Source organism: Lithobates pipiens, unplaced genomic scaffold, assembly GCF_037356315.1.
Source record: "Lithobates pipiens isolate NorthernLeopardFrog02 unplaced genomic scaffold, aLitPip1_a1.2 Scaffold_28, whole genome shotgun sequence".
Lineage (NCBI taxonomy): Eukaryota > Metazoa > Chordata > Amphibia > Anura > Ranidae > Lithobates > Lithobates pipiens.
This window is the reverse complement of record NW_027507789.1, coordinates 139,094,279-139,116,934: the sequence shown is the minus strand read 5'-3', so window position 1 is coordinate 139,116,934 and position 22,656 is coordinate 139,094,279. Positions and strand designations below refer to the sequence as shown.

Here is a 22,656-nt window from a genome sequence, read left to right as displayed (position 1 = left end):
TATGTGGTCATAGTTGTAAGTGTGTGTACTGTATGCAGTTTCTGATTATGCTCAGGGGCCTATTTATAAAGGTTCGTACAAGGTTTGCTGGTCTCAAAGCTAGTACTGTACCAAGTTTCACTCCAGGTTCTTATTAGAAAAATATGCGGCTAAAATAGTGCAAAGTAAAAATACAAGAAAAAACTCGTCCAGCCTTGAAGAACTCTACTCTAGCTTCCTTCCATGGAGTGCTGTGAATGGATAATAAAAATCAGCAGAAAAATCCACCCTTGAGCAATGGTGTGAATGAGTAAACCTATTGCCAAAGTGCTTTTAAAAATATGTTAAACTATTGTAAAGCGTATTTCCTATGTAAAAGTATTGCACTACCAATCTGGGCATTTATAGTCGGTCTATGTCTTATTTCTTCCCTCAGCCAGGGATCAGAAGTGGGAAATGCATGCGCTCTCTTTCTATTACTTGTACTGGATCTCTTCTTGATGAGGCGACAAGAACAGCTCAGACAGCGAGAGGTGGAAGTCAGAGTACAGAGGATCATTGCACAGATTGATGGTATGTGACCTATTTTGTTGGTATGCATATATACAGTGCCTTGCAAAAGTATTCGGCCCCCTTGAACTTTTCAACCTTTTGCCACATTTCAGGCTTCAAACATAAAGATATAAAAAAAATTTATTTTTTGTGAAGAATCACCAACAAGTGGGACACAATTGTGAAGTGGAGCGAAATCTATTGGATTTTTGAAACTTTTTAAACTAATAAAAAAATGAAAAGTGGGGCGTGCTAAATTATTCGGCCCCCTTGCGTTAATATTTTGTAGAGCCACCTTTTGCTGCGATTACAGCTGCAAGTCGCTTGGGGTATGTCTCTATCAGTTTTGCACATCGAGAGACTGAAATTCTTGCCCATTCTTCCTTGCAAAACAGCTCGAGCTCAGTGAGGTTGGATGGAGAGCGTTTGTGAACAGCAGTTTTCAGCTCTTTCCACAGATTCTCGATTGGATTCAGGTCTGGACTTTGACTTGGCCATTCTAACACCTGGATACGTTTATTTGTGAACCATTCCTTTGTAGATTTTGCTGTATGTTTGGGATCATTGTCTTGTTGGAAGATAAATCTCCGTCCCAGTTTCAGGTCTTTTGCAGACTCCAACAGGTTTTCATCCAGAATGGTCCTGTATTTGGCTGCATCCATCTTCCCCTCAATTTTAACCATCTTCCCTGTCCCTGCTGAAGAAAAGCAGGCCCAAACCATGATGCTGCCACCACCATGTTTGACAGTGGGGATGGTGTGTTGAGAGTGATGAGCTGTGTTGCTTTTACGCCAAACATATCGTTTTGCATTGTGGGCAAAAAGTTCGATTTTGGTTTCATCTGACCAGAGCACCTTCTTCCACATGTTTGGTGTGTCTCCCAGGTGGCTTGTGGCAAACTTTAGACGAGACTTTTTATGGATATCTTTGAGAAATGGCTTTCTTCTTGCCACTCTTCCATAAATGCCAGATTTGTGCAGTGTACGACTGATTGTTGTCCTATGGACAGACTCTCCCACCTCAGCTGTAGTTCTCTGCAGTTCATCCAGAGTGATCATGGGCCTCTTGGCTGCATCTCTGATCAGTCTTCTCCTTGTCTGAGCTGAAAGTTTAGAGGGACGGCCAGGTTTTGGTAGATTTGCAGTGATCTGATACTCCTTCCATTTCAAAATGATCGCTTGCACAGTACTCCTTGGGATGTTTAAAGCTTGAGAAATCTTTTTGTATCCAAATCCGGCTTTAAACTTCTCCACAACAGTATTACGGACCTGCCTGGTTTGTTCCTTGGTCTTCATGATGCTCTCTGCGCTTTCAACAGAACCCTGAGACTATCACAGAGCAGGTGCATTTATATAGAGACTTGATTACACACAGGTGGATTCTATTTATCACCATCAGTCATTTAGGACAACATTGGATCATTCAGAGATCCTCGCTGAACTTCTGGAGTGAGTTTGCTGCACTGAAAGTAAAGGGGCCGAATAATTTTGCACGCACCACTTTTCAGTTTTTTATTTGCTAAAAAAGTTTAAATTATCCAATAGATTTCGTTCCACTTCACAATTGTGTCCCACTTGTTGGTGATTCTTCACAAAAAATTTTAATTTTATATCTTTATGTTTGAAGCCTAAAATGTGGCAAAAGGTTGAAAAGTTCAAGGGGGCCGAATACTTTCGCAAGGCACTGTAGAAATATACAGAAAGGTCATCCAGCTTTAATAGCAACATATGGTTTTGTGCTCTCTTGCCAGGATTAATGTTGTGATGTTTTGCTGCATACTTGCAAGTGATATTAATTTGTATATAATATGCATTGCAGTTAGTGGGCAGTATAGTCATATTCTGTGGTGGCTAAGAAAATCTGTGAGATTGCGAGAGTTCCCAGTGTGGCTCCTTCCAGCAAACTGCCTCTGTAGGCTGTGACCATCGGTGGTCGCACTGCCGCCTCCTCAGCATACAATACAGGGTTATTGTCTCTGTATTGTACCTGATGACGCTGAGGCTCTGCCCACAGACTGGAGCTTCGGGTGGAGGAGGAGTGTGCTGGAGCCAGGCAGAGCAGAGTGTAAGGCAAGTAAAATTGCTTGTATAGTAACTCATGGCCAAATTGAACGTTGCCATGTATTAAGGCGCACTGTATTGTCAGCCTATTGATTGAAGAGCTGGAGGAGTATCTTAAAGTCCAAATCACAAGAAGTGAAAAAAAATCCACCCTCTACTGCAGACTCATTGAAAATCAATAGGCTGCCTTAAAGTGGTTGTAAACTCATGGGGGGGGGAAGCAACGTGCAAGGCAAAGGCATAATGAGCTAGTATGCATAGCATACTAGCTCATTATGAATAACTTACCTGAGAACGAAGCCCCTGAAGTGGTCCTCCGTTATCATGTCTGCCGCTGCCATGGATCCCGGAGTGACTCCAGGGTCTCGCTGCTCCGGCGCTGTGATTCGCCGGAGCAGCGATGACGTCGCGCATGCGCATGGGAGCCGACACTCGCGGCATATTGCCGCAATCTGCGGCCTGCCCAGTGCGCCTGCGTGCCGCTGTCTACGGCGCATGCGCCGTAGACAGCGGTTGCTGTCTTTTTGTAAATCTCTCCTAAGCCGTATAGGTTTAGGAGATATTTCTTGGACCTACAGGTAAGCCTTAATCTAGGCTTACCTGTAGGTCAAAGTGGTTTGTAAGGGTTTACAACCACTTAATGCAGCATGCCTTAATGCACAGTAATGTATTTCATTAACCAATGCCTAGTGTAAATGCGGTCAATTTGCTTGATTCCCCCCATCAGCACAGACCGTGTTGATACGGAAATCCCTCGTGCCAGGCCATTGTCTTCTGGGGTTGGGGGTGGGTAGCGGGGTTAACCGTCGCAGCCGGGAGAAGATGGCGACTATAGCAGTCGCTAGTGATAATCGCCGGTAAAAGCTGGCATGCTAATTGTTCCCAAGTTGATCGATCAATCAACTTGGTACATTCAGTCTGCCCATACACAATTGGAATCTCAGCCAGTTCCTGCTAAACCGGCCGAGATTCGAACTGTGTACAGGCCTTCCCTAGTGTTAGAGAGGCAATAAGTGTTAGTAATAGATGATACTGGGGGAACAGGCAAAGGTGTTGTAGTTAAATTGATATAAGCAGGAATAATGAGCCCTTAAGCTGGGTACACGCTGGCCGAAAATCGTGTTTTGTGTTAATGCCGTTTTTTTTTTTTCCAACCCTCTGGTTGAATGAAAAGCAACAGCGTGTACCCAGCTTTAATATTCTACTAGCACTGGAAGTGTGCACAGTGATGGACAGATCTGATTATGCCTCTAGTACCTCACTGTCCATTTGCTGGAGAGTAAAGCCCCGTACCCACAGGCCCGAATGTCTAATGCTATCGGCCGCTTCATTCAAAACTGGTCAACAATAGGCCCATGTGTACTCAAGGCTGTCTTTAAGGCAGGGGAAAAAAGGGGCAGCTGCTCTGGGCCCCATCATTGTTGTGGGGCCCAAAGCAGCTGCCTCATACTTGCCAACTATCCCAGTTTAAATTCCCTCGTCCCTTGAAGTTTTAGTCCCGTGCTTTGTCCCAATATCTCAGTGTAAAGTTCTGTTACTAATGTTGCCCAGCTCTGACCTATTGTGCACAGATGACTCGCCTGCAGACCCTGTGTTTTACATGTAAATAACGTCCCCCCCCCGAGGTCATATCCACCATCACCTCTGCTGAATGCTGCCCACTGGGGAGGTAAAGGGGTCTGATTAAAAGTCCTGCCTACAGCTGCAGTCATTAAGCCTAACATCAGCCTGTTCTGCAAATGAAAGCAAATTTGGAGGTGGAACCCTTTTTCAAAATAACATGGCACAGCAACTTGAATTTTGGTGAATGTGAATACACACATCTCAGCTGATGTGTTGGGGTGTCGTTAACAGTGAATAGCACCGCTGTGTATCTGCTAAAGGGCAGCAAGTTTCTGTGGTGTCAGGAAAGCGATTCTGCATGCGTTTCTGACACAAAGAAATGTAAACGTGGGCTAAATGTCTTAGTTACATTGGTGGTCAGTGTAAATCTTCTCATTACATTGGGGCTTGGTGTACAATACTTTCATTCACACTAGTGGCCAGTGTAAAGGTCCCCCTTACATTGGTGGTCAGTGTACATTCTTCATTACACTGGAAATCAGTGTACATTTGCCCTTACACTGGTGGTCAGTGTAGACGTGTCATCTTGCATTGGTGGTTAGTACAAATCTCCTCGATAATGGTTGTCGTGTAAATTCCCCCTTACATCGAGGTCATTGTATATTCCCCCTTACACTGATGGTTGGAGTAAATGCTCCTATTACATTGGTGTCAGTGTAGAAATCCCTCTTTATATTGGTGGGTGGCGTAAAATCCCCCATTACCTGGCGGTCAGTGCAAATTCCCCCTCACATTGGTGATCAGTGTAGAATCCCTCACTATATGCTTGCCAAAGATTTCCAGCTTTGCTCTACATGATTCAGAATTTGCCACAGTGTAGTGCCTCCTAACTAATCCAATCCCCCCACCACTGCCACTGATCACACACCCCCTCCCCTAGCATTGCCACTGAAACCAGGAGTCCTAGGATCCCTAGGAGTTTTCTGTCTACTGATGGGTCCCCTCACCTCCCCAGTCCATGGTGTGCATACGGTGAGGAGATGATGTGCTGTATCCTTTATCAACTAATCAGTAAGCAGTAATGATGTGCACTAACCTCATAGAAACCAATCAGTGGGTAGTATTGATGTACAGTATTTTCTAGCAACCAATCAGAAAGCAGAAGTCATGTGCCGTAACCTCTAGCAAATAATCAGTGAGCCATAATGTGTGCTGTGACCTCTAGTAGCCAGCCAGTCAGTGAGCGGTAATGATACACTGTAACCTCTGACGATCAATCACAATCGCTGCCTGATTTGATTCAGTGAACTGAGTCTAGCTGCTATTGTATGTCTAAGAGCAGGTGGAGAGCGAAATTACATGGAAGGGAGGGCTCAAGAAAATGTTTGCCCAGGGTCCAATCAATATTAAATACTGCCCAGCGTGTACTGTAGCTGGTCTGAGTCGGCTTCTGTTGAAGAAGTATGACCGTAGTAGGTCAGGTCTGCTGACTGACTCCCGATCAGTGCTCTCAGGGTTCCCCCTGTTAGAACACAATAGAGCGGTGGGGGGTAGTTGATGTGCTAACAATCTGATGTTAGTACATCAGCTCTGACCTGAGCTGTCGGGTGTTGTGTTTTTTTTCGTTTTTTTTTTATACATCCCGTTGGGTTGAATGAAAACAAACACCTAGCACTGTGTACCAGGCTTTAGACATAGGTTATGTCCACACCTACAGGTGCAGTCCTGTACTGAATGGTGCACACTGGGGTAACCAAGCTGATTGCCATTTTAATGGTTCTATGCCGGCCTTGTCACCTTATTTAAGGAATTGACATCAGGGAAGGGTTTCTGATAGGATATGGATCTGGTATGTTTTTATGTACAACACTCACATTAATAACTAACTAAACCCCTTGTGATTACGTGTGAGCGCTCTATTACATATGAGATTTTTATTGTTGACTATGTTTACAGTTTGAATTAAAAAGGTATTAGGCTCCATGTACACTAGCGGGTTGTTTTTTTTTTTTCAGCTAAAAAAAATTCTGGATAAAAAAACTCTGGTAATAGCTTTTTGTAGTAGCGTTATAGCAGCGTTTAGGAGCATTCACGTTTTATTAGCATTTTCGCAATAAAAGGGGGGAAAAAAAAGCTAAACAAATGCTATTAGGAGCGCTTCCTTTGGAAAAACGCACCAAGAAACTTTTTTTCTTTCTCCTCCTAGATGCTGAGGTTTAAAAACACTAATAACCTAAAGTAATGTGCATGGGCACATAGGATAACACTGTTTAGCTTCTAGGAGCTTAAAAAAAGGCTAGTGTGCATGGAGCCTTGAATCTGTAACCTGATGTGGGGCACATACTGGCTATATTATATTTATGATTGGATACTAATACTGACTTTTTATCTCTCCAGAGGCTCTGAACAATGGGTATGAATTGGTGTGGGCAGACAGCATGTACCCTGACTTATACATGCCATCAGCACCGTCATGGTCCCTTCACTGGGTTTATAGAGATGGGCGGCTTGTTAACCTTCCAGTAAGCCTGCTGGTGGATGGAGATGTCATTGCTTTAAGGCCTGGACAGGAGTCATTTGCATCACTCAGGGGAATGAAGGTAAGTAGGGAGAGATACTTTTAATGCTTAAAAAAAATAAAAATAAATAAATAAAAGCATTGTTTAATAAAAGTATGAATTGTAACACTGATTAGTTTATCATCCTTTTATCATTTTATCTCATTTATCAAGTTAGCCTTTTCCATTTCCCTTCAGCCACATTTCAGCACATGCAGGGCCCCTCTGCCCTCCCACCTCTGAAAAAAAAATGAGACTTCTGTTCTCCTAATTTTCAGTTTCTCAAAAAAATAAAAATAAACGTTCTCCCTTGTGACAAAAAGCATGCTGCTCAAAAAGGCATTAATGCCTAGTAACCAATTTTGCAGATTATCATAGTAAATGTTGAGTTGGGTTGGCCCACCCTTTGCAGCTGTAACAGCTTCAATGGGAATGTTTGGCCATTCTTCCAGAAGCACATTTGTGTGGCCAGGCACTGATTTTGGATGGCCTGGCTCACAACGTCCGCACTAATTCATCCCAAAGGTATTCTATTGGGTTGAGGTCAGGACTCTGTGCAGCTCAGTCAAATTCCTCCACCCCAAACTCATTTATCAATGTCTTTATGGACCTTGCTTTGTGCACTGGTGTGCAGTCATGTTGGAACAGGAAGGGGCCATCCCCAAACCATTCCCACAAAGTTGGGAGCATGCAATTGTCCAAAATGTCTTGGTATGCTGACGCCTTATAAGTTCTCTTCACTGGAACTGGTTCTCAACCCCTGAAAAACAACCCCACTTCATAATCCTCCCCCTCCACCAAATGATTTGGACCAGTGCACAAAGCAAGGACTATGAAGACATGCATGAGTGAGTTTGGGGTGGAGGAACTTGACTGACCTGCACAGAATCCTGACCTCAACCCGATTAGAATATCTTTGGGGTAAATTAGAGCAGAGACTGCGAGCCAGGCCTTCTTGTCCACATCAGTGCCTGACCTCGCAAATGCTCTTCAGGAAGAATGGTCAAATGTTCCCATAGGCGTGTCCTGTTACCTTGTGGACAGCCTTCCCAGAAGAGTTGAAGCTGTTATAGCTGCAAAGGGTGGGTCAACTGAATTTTGAACCCTACGGACTAAGACTGGGATGCTATTAAAGTTCATGTGCGTGTAAAGGCAGGCATCCCAATACTTTTGGTAATATAGTGTACATGGGGGGGGGGGGGGGGAGCTCTGCTTCCTGCCCTGCAGTTTGCCTTGCTGCTCTTTCTCATTAGGTAAGTCTAATGCCGCGTACACACGAGCGGACTGTATGGCGTACTTAGTCCGTCATACAATCCGACGGACAGTCCGTCATACTTTCGACTGAACGGACTTGACCACACACGGATGCACAAACATTCCGCCGAAAGCTTGCGCGATGACGTGTACAGCACGTACGACGGGACTAGAAATAGGAAGTCCAATACACAGCAAAGCACCCTTCCGCCGTGTAAATCCTTTCTGAGCATGCGCCATTCTTAGTACGTCGAACTAGCCTACTGACGAGCGGATTGTCCGCTGAAACCAAAGTACGACGGACAATTTCGAAAAATCCGAAATACTTATTACGCCAGACTGCACGCTGAAAAAGTCAGCTGAAGCCCACACACGAGCGGACTGTCCGCTGAAATGTGTTTCGACGGACTAAGTACGCCATACAGTCCGCCCGTGTGTACGCGGCATAAGATTTAACTGACTCATTGATAATAATACACCCCCTGTATGGCTAATATCTTATCCCCACAGTTGTTAACGAAAAGAGCAAATACACTAGGGATTCACTGACGTTTTTCGCCATTTTGCCACTAGAGAAAAAGATTAAATGTTATTTTGCTGTATTTTCACCGGAATTTTACTGTGCTTATGGTGTGTTTTTTATAGGGCATATGACTCAAAAACGTAAAACGGATGCGTTATTGATGTCTTTTTACTGCGTTTAAATGCATTTCAGCAGGGGGGGGTGCGTTTTTGGTGTGTGTGTGTTTTTTTTTTTTATTTATTTTTTATTTTTTTTAAATGTTTTTTTTTTTTTAACATCATCGGAAGCACAATGGAGTGAAGACATGCATAGAATTTAAAGGGATGCTTTTTATTTATTTTATTTATTTTTTAAGCTTTTCTTGCGCTCAAGGTGGCAATAATGGATGACAGTAAATTCATATTCAATTCAAAAAGTCGAATATAATACACTTTTTAATTTTTTTAATTTTTTTTTGAAACTGTAAACCTCTAAAATACAGTTTGCTGCTAAAGCTGACCTTACACACTAATCAAATTTCCATCAGTGTGGCAGTCTTTTGGCAACAGAAATCAATCATTTGGTTGACATCTGTCGAATGGACAAGTTGGACATTTTTTCTCAATCGGCTGCTGCACCCCATGATCAGTGTATTCTTGCAGATTTCGGGAGGAGTAGCTGTCAGAATACAATGTCCCTAAAAGGACCCTATCTATCTACTTTGTGTGGATGGAGGCTTCTGTTAAAGCGATTTTTCGCCCCCCCCCCCCCCCCCCAAAAAGTCAGCATCTACACATACTGCAGCTGCTTGCTTTTAACAATAGGACACTTACCTGTCCTGGAGTTCCGCAAGGTCGGCACCGCAGCTGTTTCCATCAGCTGTCTGATGCTGCCATTGCGGTTAAGGGTACCCAGCAGTGTAGCCTTACGGCTTCACGCCGGGAACCCTAATGCGCATGCGTGAGGCCCCGCTCCTCTCTCCTACTGGCCCAGCGACAGGGAGAGGAGGAGGGAGCCCCGCAGCGATGTCACGGGCCGTTGCCCGGACTCCCAGAAGTGGGAACAGGATACCTGTCAAAGACAGGTATTCTGACACCCCCCCCCCCCCCAATTGTGGCACCGGAGGGGGAGAGGAGACAAATGCGTGGAAGTTCCAATTTTGGGTGGAACCCCGCTTTAAGTTTCCACTTGCTGGATGAAAAAACTAAGTGTATGGCCAGTTTAAGAGTCCCCTCTATTAGCTAATCTATAATTTGTTAATATATGACCACCTCTCACTTACCGTATAGTACAATGATGGCGGAGCGGGGCGGCTCTCGTTCTGGCGAACATCGTCCCATTTAACCGGCCCATGCACACGATCGGGAGCGCGTGGCACTGTTGGGGGTGGCGGGTCCCCAGGACACTGCTTGTCACTGGGTAAACAGTGAAATGATCGTGGCTGTTTACCCCATGATCAGCTGTGAATGATCACAAATGTAAACACAGACCAGTACCAGGCTGTTACTAGCTCTTCTCTCCTCACACACCGTTTCCAGTGTCCAGTGCCAGAGCAGTGAGTTACAGATCTGTATTGTACTGCACTAAGCACCTGAATAAAAAGATCCTGTCACATTGCCCCATCAGCAGTGTGACTGTATTCATCAGTGCCCAGCAGTGTTACTGTCGCCCCCCCCCCCCCAATGCACCTGTCTGCCAACAGTACCCATCAGTGCACCTGCTGCCATCAGTGGTGCACCTGTCGCCCGTCGGTGACTGTCCTCTGTCGCTCGCCGGTGATTGAAGAATATGCCTACTGGTCCACCCGCCCATTTATTCCTCAGTAATGCCCAGGTCCTGATATGAGATGAATATGCACTTCCTTAACTTCAGCGACAACACCAAGTGCCCTCCCGGGGATCATCTAAACAATGACAAATTATATAAAATTTGTGTATGTGTGTATATGTGTATATATATATAAATTACAGTGCCTTGCGAAAGTATTCAGCCCCCTTGAGCTTTTCAACCTTTTGCCACATTTCAGGCTTCAAACATAAAGATATAACATTTTTATTTTTTGTGAAGAATCACCAACAAGTGGGACACAATGGCTTTCTTCTTGCCACTCTTCCATAAAGGCCAGATTTGTGCAGTGTACAACTGATTGTTGTCCTATGGACAGACTCTCCCACCTCAGCTGTAGTTCTCTGCAGTTCATCCAGAGTGATCATGGGCCTCTTTGCTGCATCTCTGATCAGTCTTCTCCTTGTCTGAGCTGAAAGTTTAGAGGGACGGCCAGGTCTTGGTAGATTTGCAGTGGTCTGATACTCCTTCCATTTCAAAATGATCACTTGCACAGTGCTCCTTGGGATGTTTAAAGCTTGGGAAATCTTTTTGTATCCAAATCCGGCTTTAAACTTCTCCACAACAGTATTACGGACCTGCCTGGTGTGTTCCTTGGTCTTCATGATGCTCTCTGCGCTTTCAACAGAACCCTGAGACTATCACAGAGCAGGTGCATTTATACAGAGACTTGATTACACACAGGTGGATTCTATTTATCACCATCAGTCATTTAGGACAACATTGGATCATTCAGAGATCCTCGCTGAACTTCTGAAGTGAGTTTGCTGCACTGAAAGTAAAGGGGCCGAATAATTTTGCACGCACCACTTTTCAGTTTTTTATTTGCTAAAAAAGTTTAAAATATCCAATAGATTTCATTCCACTTCACAATTGTGTCCCACTTGTTGGTGATTCTTCACAAAAAATTAAAATTTTATATCTTTATGTTTGAAGCCTGAGATGTGGCAAAAGCTCGAAAAGTTCAAGGGGGCCGAATACTTTCGCAAGGCACTGTGTGTGTGTATATGTGTGTATGTATATGTATATATATATATATATATATATATAATATATATAAATTAATTAATTATTCCCAAAGATTTGCTGAACTTTATGTCCCTGATCAGAATATATGTGTGGATGAGTCCCTGATACACTTTAGAGGCCGGCTAGGAATAAAACAATATATTCCTAGCAAAAGAAATACGAAGGGGGGAAAAGCAACAATGAGAACGACAAAGTGCTGGCCTTGAGGTGAAGGGCTCTATACATGTTGTCCACCACCCATAATGACATCAGTCGAGATTCCTGGAAGACATGGTCCCATTCAAAAACCAACATGCGTCCAAGAATTATAATCTTTATATATGTGGGGGGGTGGATGGATTTCAATGACCAAATGCTTCAGCCCTATTTTAGCAAAGTCCCATTTCTGGTATAAGAAAGTTGCAATTTATATTTTTCATTTGGCCATTTACAATGTATATATCACCTGCACCAAATCCACGGAGAGCCCGACTTCCTTCCTAAAATGAATCAAAGAAATAGTGCGATCCCTCGTCTATCAGTAAAGACCCCTCCCCCCCCCCCCCCCCAAAAAAAACCCTTCGCTCTGATGCTGTCATAAGTGCCACTTCCCAGACAGCATTCCACCATCTGAAGCAGGCCGAACACACCAGAAAAGATGTCGCATATGCAGGGAAAGAGGAGTTTGAGGAGATACCAGCTACCATTGTCCCAAGTGTCCCTCCCAACCTGGCCTATACATAGGCAAATGCTTCCAACGTTATCATACATGCCTAAAATATCAGCCCATATTTTTAACCATTTCCCCATTTTCATCATCTCTGCTGACCATTTTCCATGCTTCCTCAAATAACCATGCCACTGCCTTCCACGTGAACTGACCCTGTCCTGTTTTTCGACCATGCCTCTGCCTACCGCTTGGACTGTTTCCACATGAACTGACCCTGGCCTGTTTTATCAATTATGCTTCTGACTACCGCTTGGACTGATCTGTTGCCCTGCTACTGTAGTACACAGGGGTCTCACATATGTGAGGGTCTCCAGAATTGCTTTTCCGGATGGAGAAAACAAATTTTTTGGATTTCTCCGGGTTTTGTCATTTCCGGATTAGGGTCTGGAGTCCAGGGGCTTCAAAGAGATTTGGGTGGGTGAAGTCTCTACCCCTGTATCCAGGTCTTGCCTGACCGAGGCCCTCAGCCTGCTGCTGACTTACTGCCATCATGCCTCTGCCTGCAGCATGAACTGACTACACCTCTGCATGCTACATGTGCTATGGAAATATTTAACTGTAAGAGGCACTATGTTTATGAAGGACTGTAGAGTGGTACAATAGGTGTGTGTAAGTGTCTGCAGGTAACCGTGTACCAGGACCAATATTTTGGCTGTGCTGACCATGTCTCTGCCTGGACAATTCCTTTGGACAAATGCTTTGGCTGTGCTGACATTATCCCTGTACTGACTATAGACAATATTTCTGCCTGCTGCCTGGATAATTACTTTTGTTGTTGCTAAGCACGTCCCTGCCTGCTGCCTGGACCAATGCTCTCCCCAGCGGACAACTGCACTACTAAAACTACAGGTAATGTATATATATATATATTTTTTTCTCTTTCTTCAATAGAATTTATTTTGCAGTGTAATTCTTAGTATGTACATGCTATGTTTTAGAAATATTAAGGCCCTTCAAAAGTGTGATAGGTCGTCGTGATGTGTAATGTATGCTAATGTAGGTGTGGAAGGTATTTGGCTTTATGCTATGTCTGACAAGATGCAAAAAATGATTTTACAATATGTTTGTATGGAAGCACAAGACCAAAGGATGTGAAGTAGGTCTCCTTTAACCGAGTTGCATTTCCAACATAAATCTGTTTTTTTTTTTTTTTTTTTTTTGTTTTGTTTTTTGCTGGATGATGCCAATTTGGTGGGTGTGAGATACCACATTAGTGATATTTTTGTGTGAGTTCCCAAAACGCAGAGTTGTGAGTGACTTTGTATATAGAGCGTAAGTCTGCCTGCCATTGAGCATCAGTGAAAGTTTTGCCCAAGTCTTTGTCCCAGTGAAGGTGAAGTTTTAATTTGGTAAACACTGTTTTTGATGAAAGGCGTTGTAAAAAAAGGGAAATGCCCTTCAGTTTCGAGGTGGGGTCAGTCAGGTATTTCCATAAATTAATAGGAAGTGTGTACATTGGTGTGGCTATTGAGAGAAGCAATGTTTAACTCGAGTGTAGGTGAAGGATTCTGCGTGAGGAAGATTGTATTTCTGTTGTAGTTGTGGGAACGATAGTAGATCGGCCCCCTGAACTATGTCTTGTATGTATTTCAGTCCTGATGATGCCCAGTGTTTCAGAGAGGTCCATAGTACAGTGTTGTAGGATGGCTATTGGATGATGCTAAATAAAGTTTGGGGGTGTTTCCGGAATCAGTCCTGCATTTGGGTCAGAATCAAGGGCCATTAATAATCTTCTAAGTCAATAGACCCCGCCCCCTACACATTTATGTTTTAGTGGGTGTAGTTTTTGCGCATCTAGGTTTTTTTCACTGCCATAGTAGTTTAAGAATTGTTTGGAGGGATTTGAAATAAGATGCCGGGATAGGGATGGGAATGGTTTGAAATAAGTAATAAGTAATTGAGGTAGCTGTAACATTTTGAAACCTGCGAGTCTGCCTGTCCATGTCAATTCGTGTTTAGCCAATTGCTGGACATCCTTTTGTAGTTTGGTGAGGAATGGTTTGAACTTCTAATTAAAAAGATTTTTTCTTTTCTTGCATGAGGGGACACAGCGCCATAGCAATAACTGTGGGCTATATCGGCGTATCAGGTGCTGGACACTGGCACGCCCCTTAAGGCATGAAGTTCCCCCATTACTGGGAGTCCTCATTTTTTTCGCCAGTGTCTAAGGTGTTGGGCACATGTAAGGATGTGTTGTACTGAGCTCCACGGGCAGTAATCCTTTGATGAGAGCCAGCCATCCTGACCGGATCCATTCTGATGTCTCCGTAATGGACTAAATGAATGGTACCCGGGCCTTGTCATCCGAAGACACAAGGTTTTGCTTGCGATTGATTTTAAAGCTGGGCCCTGGGATCCAGTACTTTTTGGTAGTAAAGGCAATAAAAGTTTACTGGCAGGGTCTTCTCGCAGGTCCAGGATTGCGCGATTACCTGAGTGTACCCCTGTTCCTGAAAGTTTCCTTTCAAGGTCTTGGAGCCTACCGTGAAGGGTGAAGATTGTTTTTTTTTTATCTCTGATAAACCCTGCTGCAAGGAAAGGTAGGGGAGATTTTCTCAGGAATCTCTCCTTCCATGTATTGTGTTGTCATGTCTATGTGTCACCACTGGAGGCTGTATTGAGCCACTCACCAGTCTGACGCTGGAAACAGCAGAAGCTCCACTCTCCTCTCCGTTCAAGCCAGCTCAGACCCTCAGGTATGAAGGGGGGTCTGATTACTTCCTGGGCCCCCAGATTAGCAGTTTTCGATCCTTTTAATGCCAGCCAGCTGCCTTTTTCTCAATAAAAAAAAAAGTTTTTTTGGGCAAGTCGCGGGCACTCGTCAGGCAGAGGATTTACCCCCCCGCTGCCGCCTGCCATAATGCTTGCGCTCACACACTTCCCTAATTCCCTATTGAAAGAGGAAGGAGGGGCGTGGCTAAATGGCGTCAGATGCCGGCCACATGTGGAGGAAGTAATCTAACCTATACAGGAAAAGCTGCAGTCTGGCGGTGGAGGGACAGAGCAGAGTGGTTGCTGGTCAGGTTTGGTGACGGGCATCCCCCTTTTGGTGACAACATTATACTGTATAGCTAGGACTAATAGCAGCTCTTATACTGTACTATAGCCTAGCAAGTGTAACATTTTTGCTGGTACTGCCTCTGCTTTGTACTGTAAGCTATGAGTGACAAAGGGACCAGGAACTCTTCTAAGGGTTCTAAGGGGTTAATGGTATATAACAAACTAAAAACCCTTCCAAAAGAATGTCTTCCTCCCCTGAGAGGTAAAAAGAAAAATACGGCCAGTCAGATGAGCCGTCAAGGGTAGAACACTTCTGTCCCTGTGTATTTCATACAAACAGGCTTTTTCTTCTACCATTTAAAAGCTTTTAAAGCTATGATGTCTCTCCATAGTAGGATTAAACATAGCAGATTCCCATCTAGTCCTCTGGGCCCTTTTGTTGAGGTGCAGGAGGCTGGGGATCAGGTAGATCTTCACAAATATTGGAAGATACTTATTTTTCCTCTTCGGAGGATCCTAACAGGGAGGGAGTAGCCGCACAAGTCAGGTGTTTGTCTACTCCTTTACTTAACCCTTTTGTTGCCTGCAGTACAGGTTCTTGAGGTATCAACCTCTAATAGGGTTCATTTGAACCTCCCCAACCTGGGGATGTTTTTCCTATTCATGCATAGCTATGTATTCTGAATGGGAACATTTCTGTGAAAGAAATGGGGGTTCCAGCTATTAATGCTGCAATCACCTCAGTGAGCAGAGTCTCACATGTCCAGTGGATAATGCACTGATGTTAATGGATCCAGCAAGTTAAGGTTGGATTTTCCTTTTAAAGACCAGATGTCTTTTGCAGTTCTGGCTGCAATTGGAGTAGCTCAGTCCATTAACTCTTTAACGTCTGCTCCACTATTTTGGTGGAGCACATTTTGAGTCACGCCAGTGCATTGAAATATGGACTCCAAGGGGTTAAGGAACAGGTGTGAGATACCTGAAAGTTCTGCCTGATCAGTAGGCCCAGCAAGGGGCTGGTGTATTTGACTCACTGTCTCACAGATGCTATGGACTCGGTCGTTTAAGCCCTATTACTTATACTTGGACTAGTGCATTTTTGCAGAGGTCCGTGGCTGAAATATTAATCCGCCGAAGCACCAGGTGAAAACCCTTAGCCAGTCTGTGTCCCTTTCTGGGGTACGACTATTTAGAATGGATAAGTACATCCAAAAGGAGTAAAGCTCTCTTTACCAGTAAAAGGATGTTCAGACAGTTCTCCTTTAATCGTGCAGCCTCTCCTATGCCTTAGTTCCCAGGAGAAGCACCAGGATCTTGGGGGCAGAAAGCCCATAAAGCAGAATGCTAAGGCCTTCTCATGAAGGAGCACCCCCACTCGTTCGGGTGAGGGGAAAGGTCCTGCGATTCTCAGTCTGGCAGGAACAATGTTAAGAACAAAGGGATTTCAGTGTTTTTCTTCTCTAGGTTACATCTAGAGTTTCAAGAGCCCGGATGGCCCAGTCGGCTTTCGATCTGAGGGTCCGGGGTTCGGGTCCTGTTTGGTTGCTGCCTGTGGGGTCCTTGGGGCTGCTGATGCGGCAGTCTTTATGCAAGAGTGTCCGCCGCCTCAAAGAATGTTCCTAAGGTTCCAGAGAAAAAAAAAACTGAGAAAAGGAAAGAAGAGAAGTCTCTCCTTTTAAGGTCTCAGAGCCAAACAGAGAGTTAAGACCCATTCTAGATCCTGGAGATCTGAATCGGCACATGAACATCCGATCCTTTCATAATTCGATCAGCTGTGTCCATCCTGCAAGGAGGGGAGTTGCATATCTCCATGTGCCAAAGTTTCCCGCTTACCAGAAATTTTTGCGTTTTGAAATTATAAAATTATTTTTTCAATCGTGGCACTGCCATACGGCTTAGCCACAGCACTACGAGTGTTCTAAAATATTCTGGCACCTCTTTTAGCCAGGTTGGGGGCTCAAGGCATAACGGTCCTAGCCTATTAAAAGGATCTACTTTTAATTAGATCATTCAGTCTCAGGTCTAAAAACAGAGTCTGATCTCAGCTGTAGATATCTGAAATCTCTAGGTTGAATTCTCAGCCTAGGAAGATTCCTAAATCCATCAAGGAGGTTACTTGGGGGCAGGTTATAGATACCATACAGAAGAAAGTATTCTTACCCCAGATGTGAATCAGTTCCATTGTAGGACTAATTCAACTTATCAGGATAAAGGAAAATTCCTTCATTCGGCTGCAGGAGATTTTTAGGGGAAATGGTGGCCTCCTTCAGGGGGCTGTCCCTTACGCGCAGTTTTATTCAAAGACTGCTTCAAGACACCATCCTGTCTGTCTGGAATAAAGAGGATTCAGGCTTTGTTTGTTTCCAATGCGCTTGGCTCCCAACATAGGTCAGAGCCTAAATTGGTGGTGGTTATCCAGCAGGAGGGAAAATCTTTATCCTGCAAGGTGTTAACAACAGATGCCAGCCTTCTAGGCTGGGGAGCAGCACTGGAAGAAGATTCTGTCCAGGGGAGATGGTCCAGGTTAGAGGACCTTGCCTATCAACTTTGTTGGAAGTTTCAGGCAGTACACCTGGCCATAGAATCTTGGCGGTCAGATTACGGGACTGTCCTAACAGGATTCAGTCTGACAGAGCCACTGCAGTGGCTTACATCGATCACCAGGGGAGGCACGAGAAGTAGTGCAGCCCAAAAAAAGAGGTGAATAATGTTCTAGCTTTGGCAGAACACAACATTCCTTGCCTATCGGCAATATGTCAGATGGGGTTCTCCAGACATGGACCTATTCGCGTCCAGATTCATTAATAAGGTCGACAACTTTATGTCAAACAAGGGTTCCGCTAGTAGGTGGAACAGACGCATTCGTCTTCCCAGGGGATCAGTTCTCACTGATCTATGCATTTCCTCCAGCTCTGCTACTTCCGCGCCTTCTCCGCAGGATTAAGCAGGAACAGAAGGAGGTGATTCTGGTGGCCCCAGCCGGGTCCCAGAAGATCTTAATTTATCGAGATCATAAAGAGTGCAGTAGAAGTCCTTTCGACTTTGCCATTATAGCCACACCTTCTTGCACAAGGCCCGGTATTTCATCCTACTTTACGGACAAGGAGTTTAACAGGTTTGACTGTTGAATCCCACTCTATAAAAGATTGTGGGTGATCTTCTTCTGTAGTGTCTACTTTGAGTAATGCCAGGAAGCCGGCTTCCAGAATCACTTACTATACAATCTGGAAGGCATAGGTTTCTTGGTATGGATCCAGGGGTTGGCACCCCAGGAAGTATGTCAGTAGGCAGGATCCCTGCATATGGTATCTGAAATAAGCTGGCCTTGACATCAAGAGCCAGATCCAGGCCGCGTCAAAGTATTTTCCTATGGCCTCTTGCTTCCCACACTTGGTGCGTAGCTTATTTAGGGGTTAACGCGGTTTATTCCCCTATCAAGGCACCTTTTAAATCCTTAGGATTTAAAATAGTTTTTTTCGGCTTTGCTGAATCAGCCGTTTGAACCTTACGAGAAATTCTCTTTGACAAGACAGATAATCTTTTTTGCTTGCCATTTCTTCTGCTAGAAGAGTATCAGAACTAACGGCTCTGTCTTGTAAGAGCCATATTTCATCATGCATAAGGATGAGGTGGTTTGATGTCTTCATCCTGAATTCTTACCAAAAGTGGTAACAGGTTTTCATTTAAACCAAGATATTATTCTTCCTTCTTTCTCCCCAGAAGCCTAAATCTGGGGAAGAGAAAGCACTACAGTCTCAGAATCAATTTAAAGGCGACCACTCAGGTTCGCAAAACACAGGTTTTGTTTGTACTGCCAGAGGGTCCAAGATATGGACAGGCAGCGTCAAGATCCATTATTTTCCAAATGGGGTTGTCAAGTGATTGATCAAGCTTCAGCTTAAAGAAGAAAATTCTTCCTTCTCATATTAAGAGCACACTCATCCAGATTGGTGCCTCTTGGGTGGTGCATCATCGGGCCTCTATGGCTCAGATCTGTAAGACCGCAACTTGGTCTTCGGTGCAGACGTTTATCCGATTTTACCAAATCGATATTAAAGGTCATGAGGCTATTGCCTTTTGGGCACAGCATACACTGCAGGCTGCAGTATGAGTCCTCTGGCCTCCTGTTTCCTTGATTCTGTCTCCCCCCTTCAGTTGCCATTGCTATGGGACATCCCACATAATTATTACTATGGCCCTGTGTCCCCTGATGCAAGAAAAGAAAATAGGATTTTTAAAACAGCTTACCTGTAAAATGCTTTTCTTTGATGTACATCAGGGGACACAGAGGTCCCTCCCTTCTTCTTATACACTTTGATTGCTTGGCTACAAAACTGAGGACTCCCAGTAATAGGAGAGGTTATATGGGGGGAAGTTCACGCTTAAGGGGCGTGCCAGTGTCCAACACCTGATACGCCAACATAACCCACATAGTTATTACTATGGCTCTTTGTCCCCTGATGTACATCAAATAAGAGGATTTTACAGGTAAGCTGTTTTAAAATCTATTTAGTTGATTTTTGTCAGTTGCACCCCGAGGTATGATATGTATTTTTCAACCCATGTGAAGGGTGTTTGGGCTTGGAGTAGGTTTCTGGTAGTGGTGTTTAGGCCCAGGTAAATGATATATGATTTTGTTGCATTTACTTTGTAGTAGGAAACGCTCCTCAACCATTGGAGGGCATTTTGTACTTCTATCGGGGAAGATGTTGAGTTGGTGAGCATAAGGACGACGTCATCCGTGAACAGACTTATCTTGTTTGTCTTGTGAACTATTTCAAAGCCTGTTATTTTAGGGTCTTGTCTGATGTGCTCCACGAGGGGTTCCATAAGCAGATTGAAAATCAGTGGGGATAATGGGCACCCCTGCCTGGTTTCCGTTGGTTATGGTGAAGGGATGGGATAGCATATCAGCTGAGAATATTTGGGCTGAGGGAGAGGTGTATAGTACAAGGAAGGCATTCAGTATTTGCCCCCTAAACCCAAACTTCTGGAGGACTTGCTGTAGATATTTCCAATGTATTCTGTCGAATGCCTTCCCTGCATCCAGTGATAGGAGCAGAGAAGGCGTCACACTGGTCTCAGCGTGGTGAAGGATGTCAATCAGTCTTCTTGTGGTATCAGACACTTGTCTGCCAGTTGTAAAGCCGCAAAAAAACAAAAAGAAAACACTGCGCTGATTCAAACAAAAACAAGTGAAAGGAAAAGTGATAAAACTACAAAAATTTCTGTGAAAAACACAGCCCAGCTGCTAGCACACAAACAAACCAAGTTCACATAACATAAATACAATAAGTGCTGCGCTTGAAGGCACCTATTTAAATAGGTGAAAGAAGTAAATAATGTGCATAACTGACAATACAAGCAAGTAAATGCAAAAGTTCATGAAATATTTTAGAACAGTCCCAAAAAATTATTCACTCTGGTGCGTCTCAAGCTAAATTGCAAGTCCGCAGGTGGCATTCAGGGTGAATTATCCTGCTACGTTCTCCGCCCTTGGCGACTCTTGGAACTGAATTGTAAGCAAGTAGAAAGAATAAGTACCCTTACCAGATGGGTTGGACACATCCACCTTATAGTAGTGTGTCTTGCGAGCTTATGGGGGGGCTCCGGCCACTCACCCCAGTACACCGACCCAATGTGTTTTCCTCTCAGGGTTCCTCACGGTCTATGGATAGGAAAGGTGAGTGGGATTTCTGTGCCAAACACTGCGATCGAACTTGATGCCAGACGTCCCGTAAGAGTTCACCATGAAGGAAATAGAGCATAGAAGACGCTTCGCATGGTGAAATACAACCAATGATGGTTTATTGAAATTTTTTTCGATGAACAGAACTAAAAATATAAAATCACGTGATACATAAAAAATAGCAATCTGGGGAGCAGACAACTGCTATCCCTACGCGTTTCGACCTCAGTCTTCAACAGGGGCATCTTGCCCCTGTTGAAGACTTTGAGGGGATATCCTTCACGTTGTGGGGATATCGCCACTGCACAGACATCTAACCCACTTAACATACCCTGTACTAATCCACTCTCAACGCTCTCCTCTTTTGACCTTGCTACTAGGGAAGAGGTCATGAAGTTTTCTCAGAAACCCGCCTTACCACCTGTCCCCTGGATCCTGTTCCCTCACATCTACTACAATCGCCCTCCTCTTCTATCGTATGCTCCTTCACGCACATCTTTAATCTCTCTCTACTGGCACCTTTCCCTCTCCTCTAAAACATGCCCTGATCACCCCATACTTAAAAAGCTCTCACTGGATCCCACCAGCCTGAACAACTGGAGACCCATCTCCTTGCTCCCGTTTGCGTCAACTTGTGGAACGCTTAGTCTACAACCATCTTAGCTCCTACCTCACTGACGACAACCTTCTTGACACTCCACTGAAACTGCTCTACTGAAACTCACTAATGACCTACTAACTTCTAAAAGCAATGGCCATTACGCCATACTCTTACTACTCAATCTCCCTTCAGCCTTTGATACTGTTGACCATCCCCTCCTCCTCAAAAAAAAAACTCCACTCTCTTGGTCTTCAAGACTCTGCTCTCTCCTGGCTCTCCTCTTACCTATCCCAGCGCTCCTTCAGTGTTACCTACAACTGTTTCCTCCTCTCCATTTTTTCTTTCTGTAGGGGTACTTCAAGGTTCTGTCCTTGGACCCCTGCTCTTCTCCATTTACACCTCCCCTCTTGGTCTGTTAATAAACTCCCATGGCTTCCGGAACCACCTCTATGCTGATGACACACAAATCTATCTGTCTACTCCTCACCCCTTCAGTTTCCTCTCACTTTACTAACTTACTAACTGACATATCAACATGGATGTCGCACCACTTCCTCAATCTTTCTAAAACTAAGCTCATAATTTTTCCTCCAGCTCCTGCCCCTCCCCCTGACTTCTCCATCAAGATCAAGAATACAACCATCAGTCCCTCCCCTTATGCCAAGGTACTAGGTGTAATCCTAGACTCTGACCTGTCCTTTCAGCCCCAAATCCAATCGGTGTCCAAATCATCCAGACTTCACCTCTGAAACATCTCCAAAATATGCCCCTTTCTAACCATCAAGACCACTGATCAACTTATTCACACTCTCGTTATCGCTCACCTTGACTATTGTAACTCCCTCCTCATTGGCCCTACCTCTCCGCAAGCTATCCCCTCTTCAGTCTATCATGACAGACTCATCCACCTTACCAACCGTTCAGTCTCCGCCAGTCCTCTCTGCAAATCCCTCCACTGTCTTCCCATTGCCCACCTAATAAAATTCAAAACACTAATAATAACTTACAGAGCCATTCACAATTCTGCCCCGAGCTACATCACCAAACTTATCTCCAAATACCACCCAAACAGTCCTCTCTGCTCCTCCCAATACCTTCTGCTCTCTAGCTCCCTTCTCTCTTCCTCCCATGCTCTCCTCCAGGACTTCTCCAGAGCCTCCCCCATCTTCTGGAACTCACTACCCCAATCTGTCCTGCTATCTCCTGCTCTGTCCACTTTTAGGCGATCCCTGAAAACTCATATCTCTTCAGGGTGGCCTAGCCTGCCTCCAGCTAACAACGAGATCTTCTACTCCCCTCATCAGTTCATCCCTCA

General features: G+C 44.5%; 1 protein-coding gene across 2 annotated transcripts in view; it reads left to right on the top strand.

Annotated features, from left to right (window-relative positions):
• TMEM94 (transmembrane protein 94) overlaps positions 1-22,656 on the top strand; it is a 177,251-nt gene that overhangs the window by 29,355 nt on the left and 125,240 nt on the right. For both annotated transcript variants that reach the window (XM_077459611.1, XM_077459610.1), the window contains exons 5-6: positions 416-552; positions 6,552-6,754. In XM_077459611.1, coding sequence (XP_077315737.1) covers positions 416-552; positions 6,552-6,754 — 340 coding nt within the window. The remainder of the gene's footprint in view (positions 1-415; positions 553-6,551; positions 6,755-22,656) is intronic.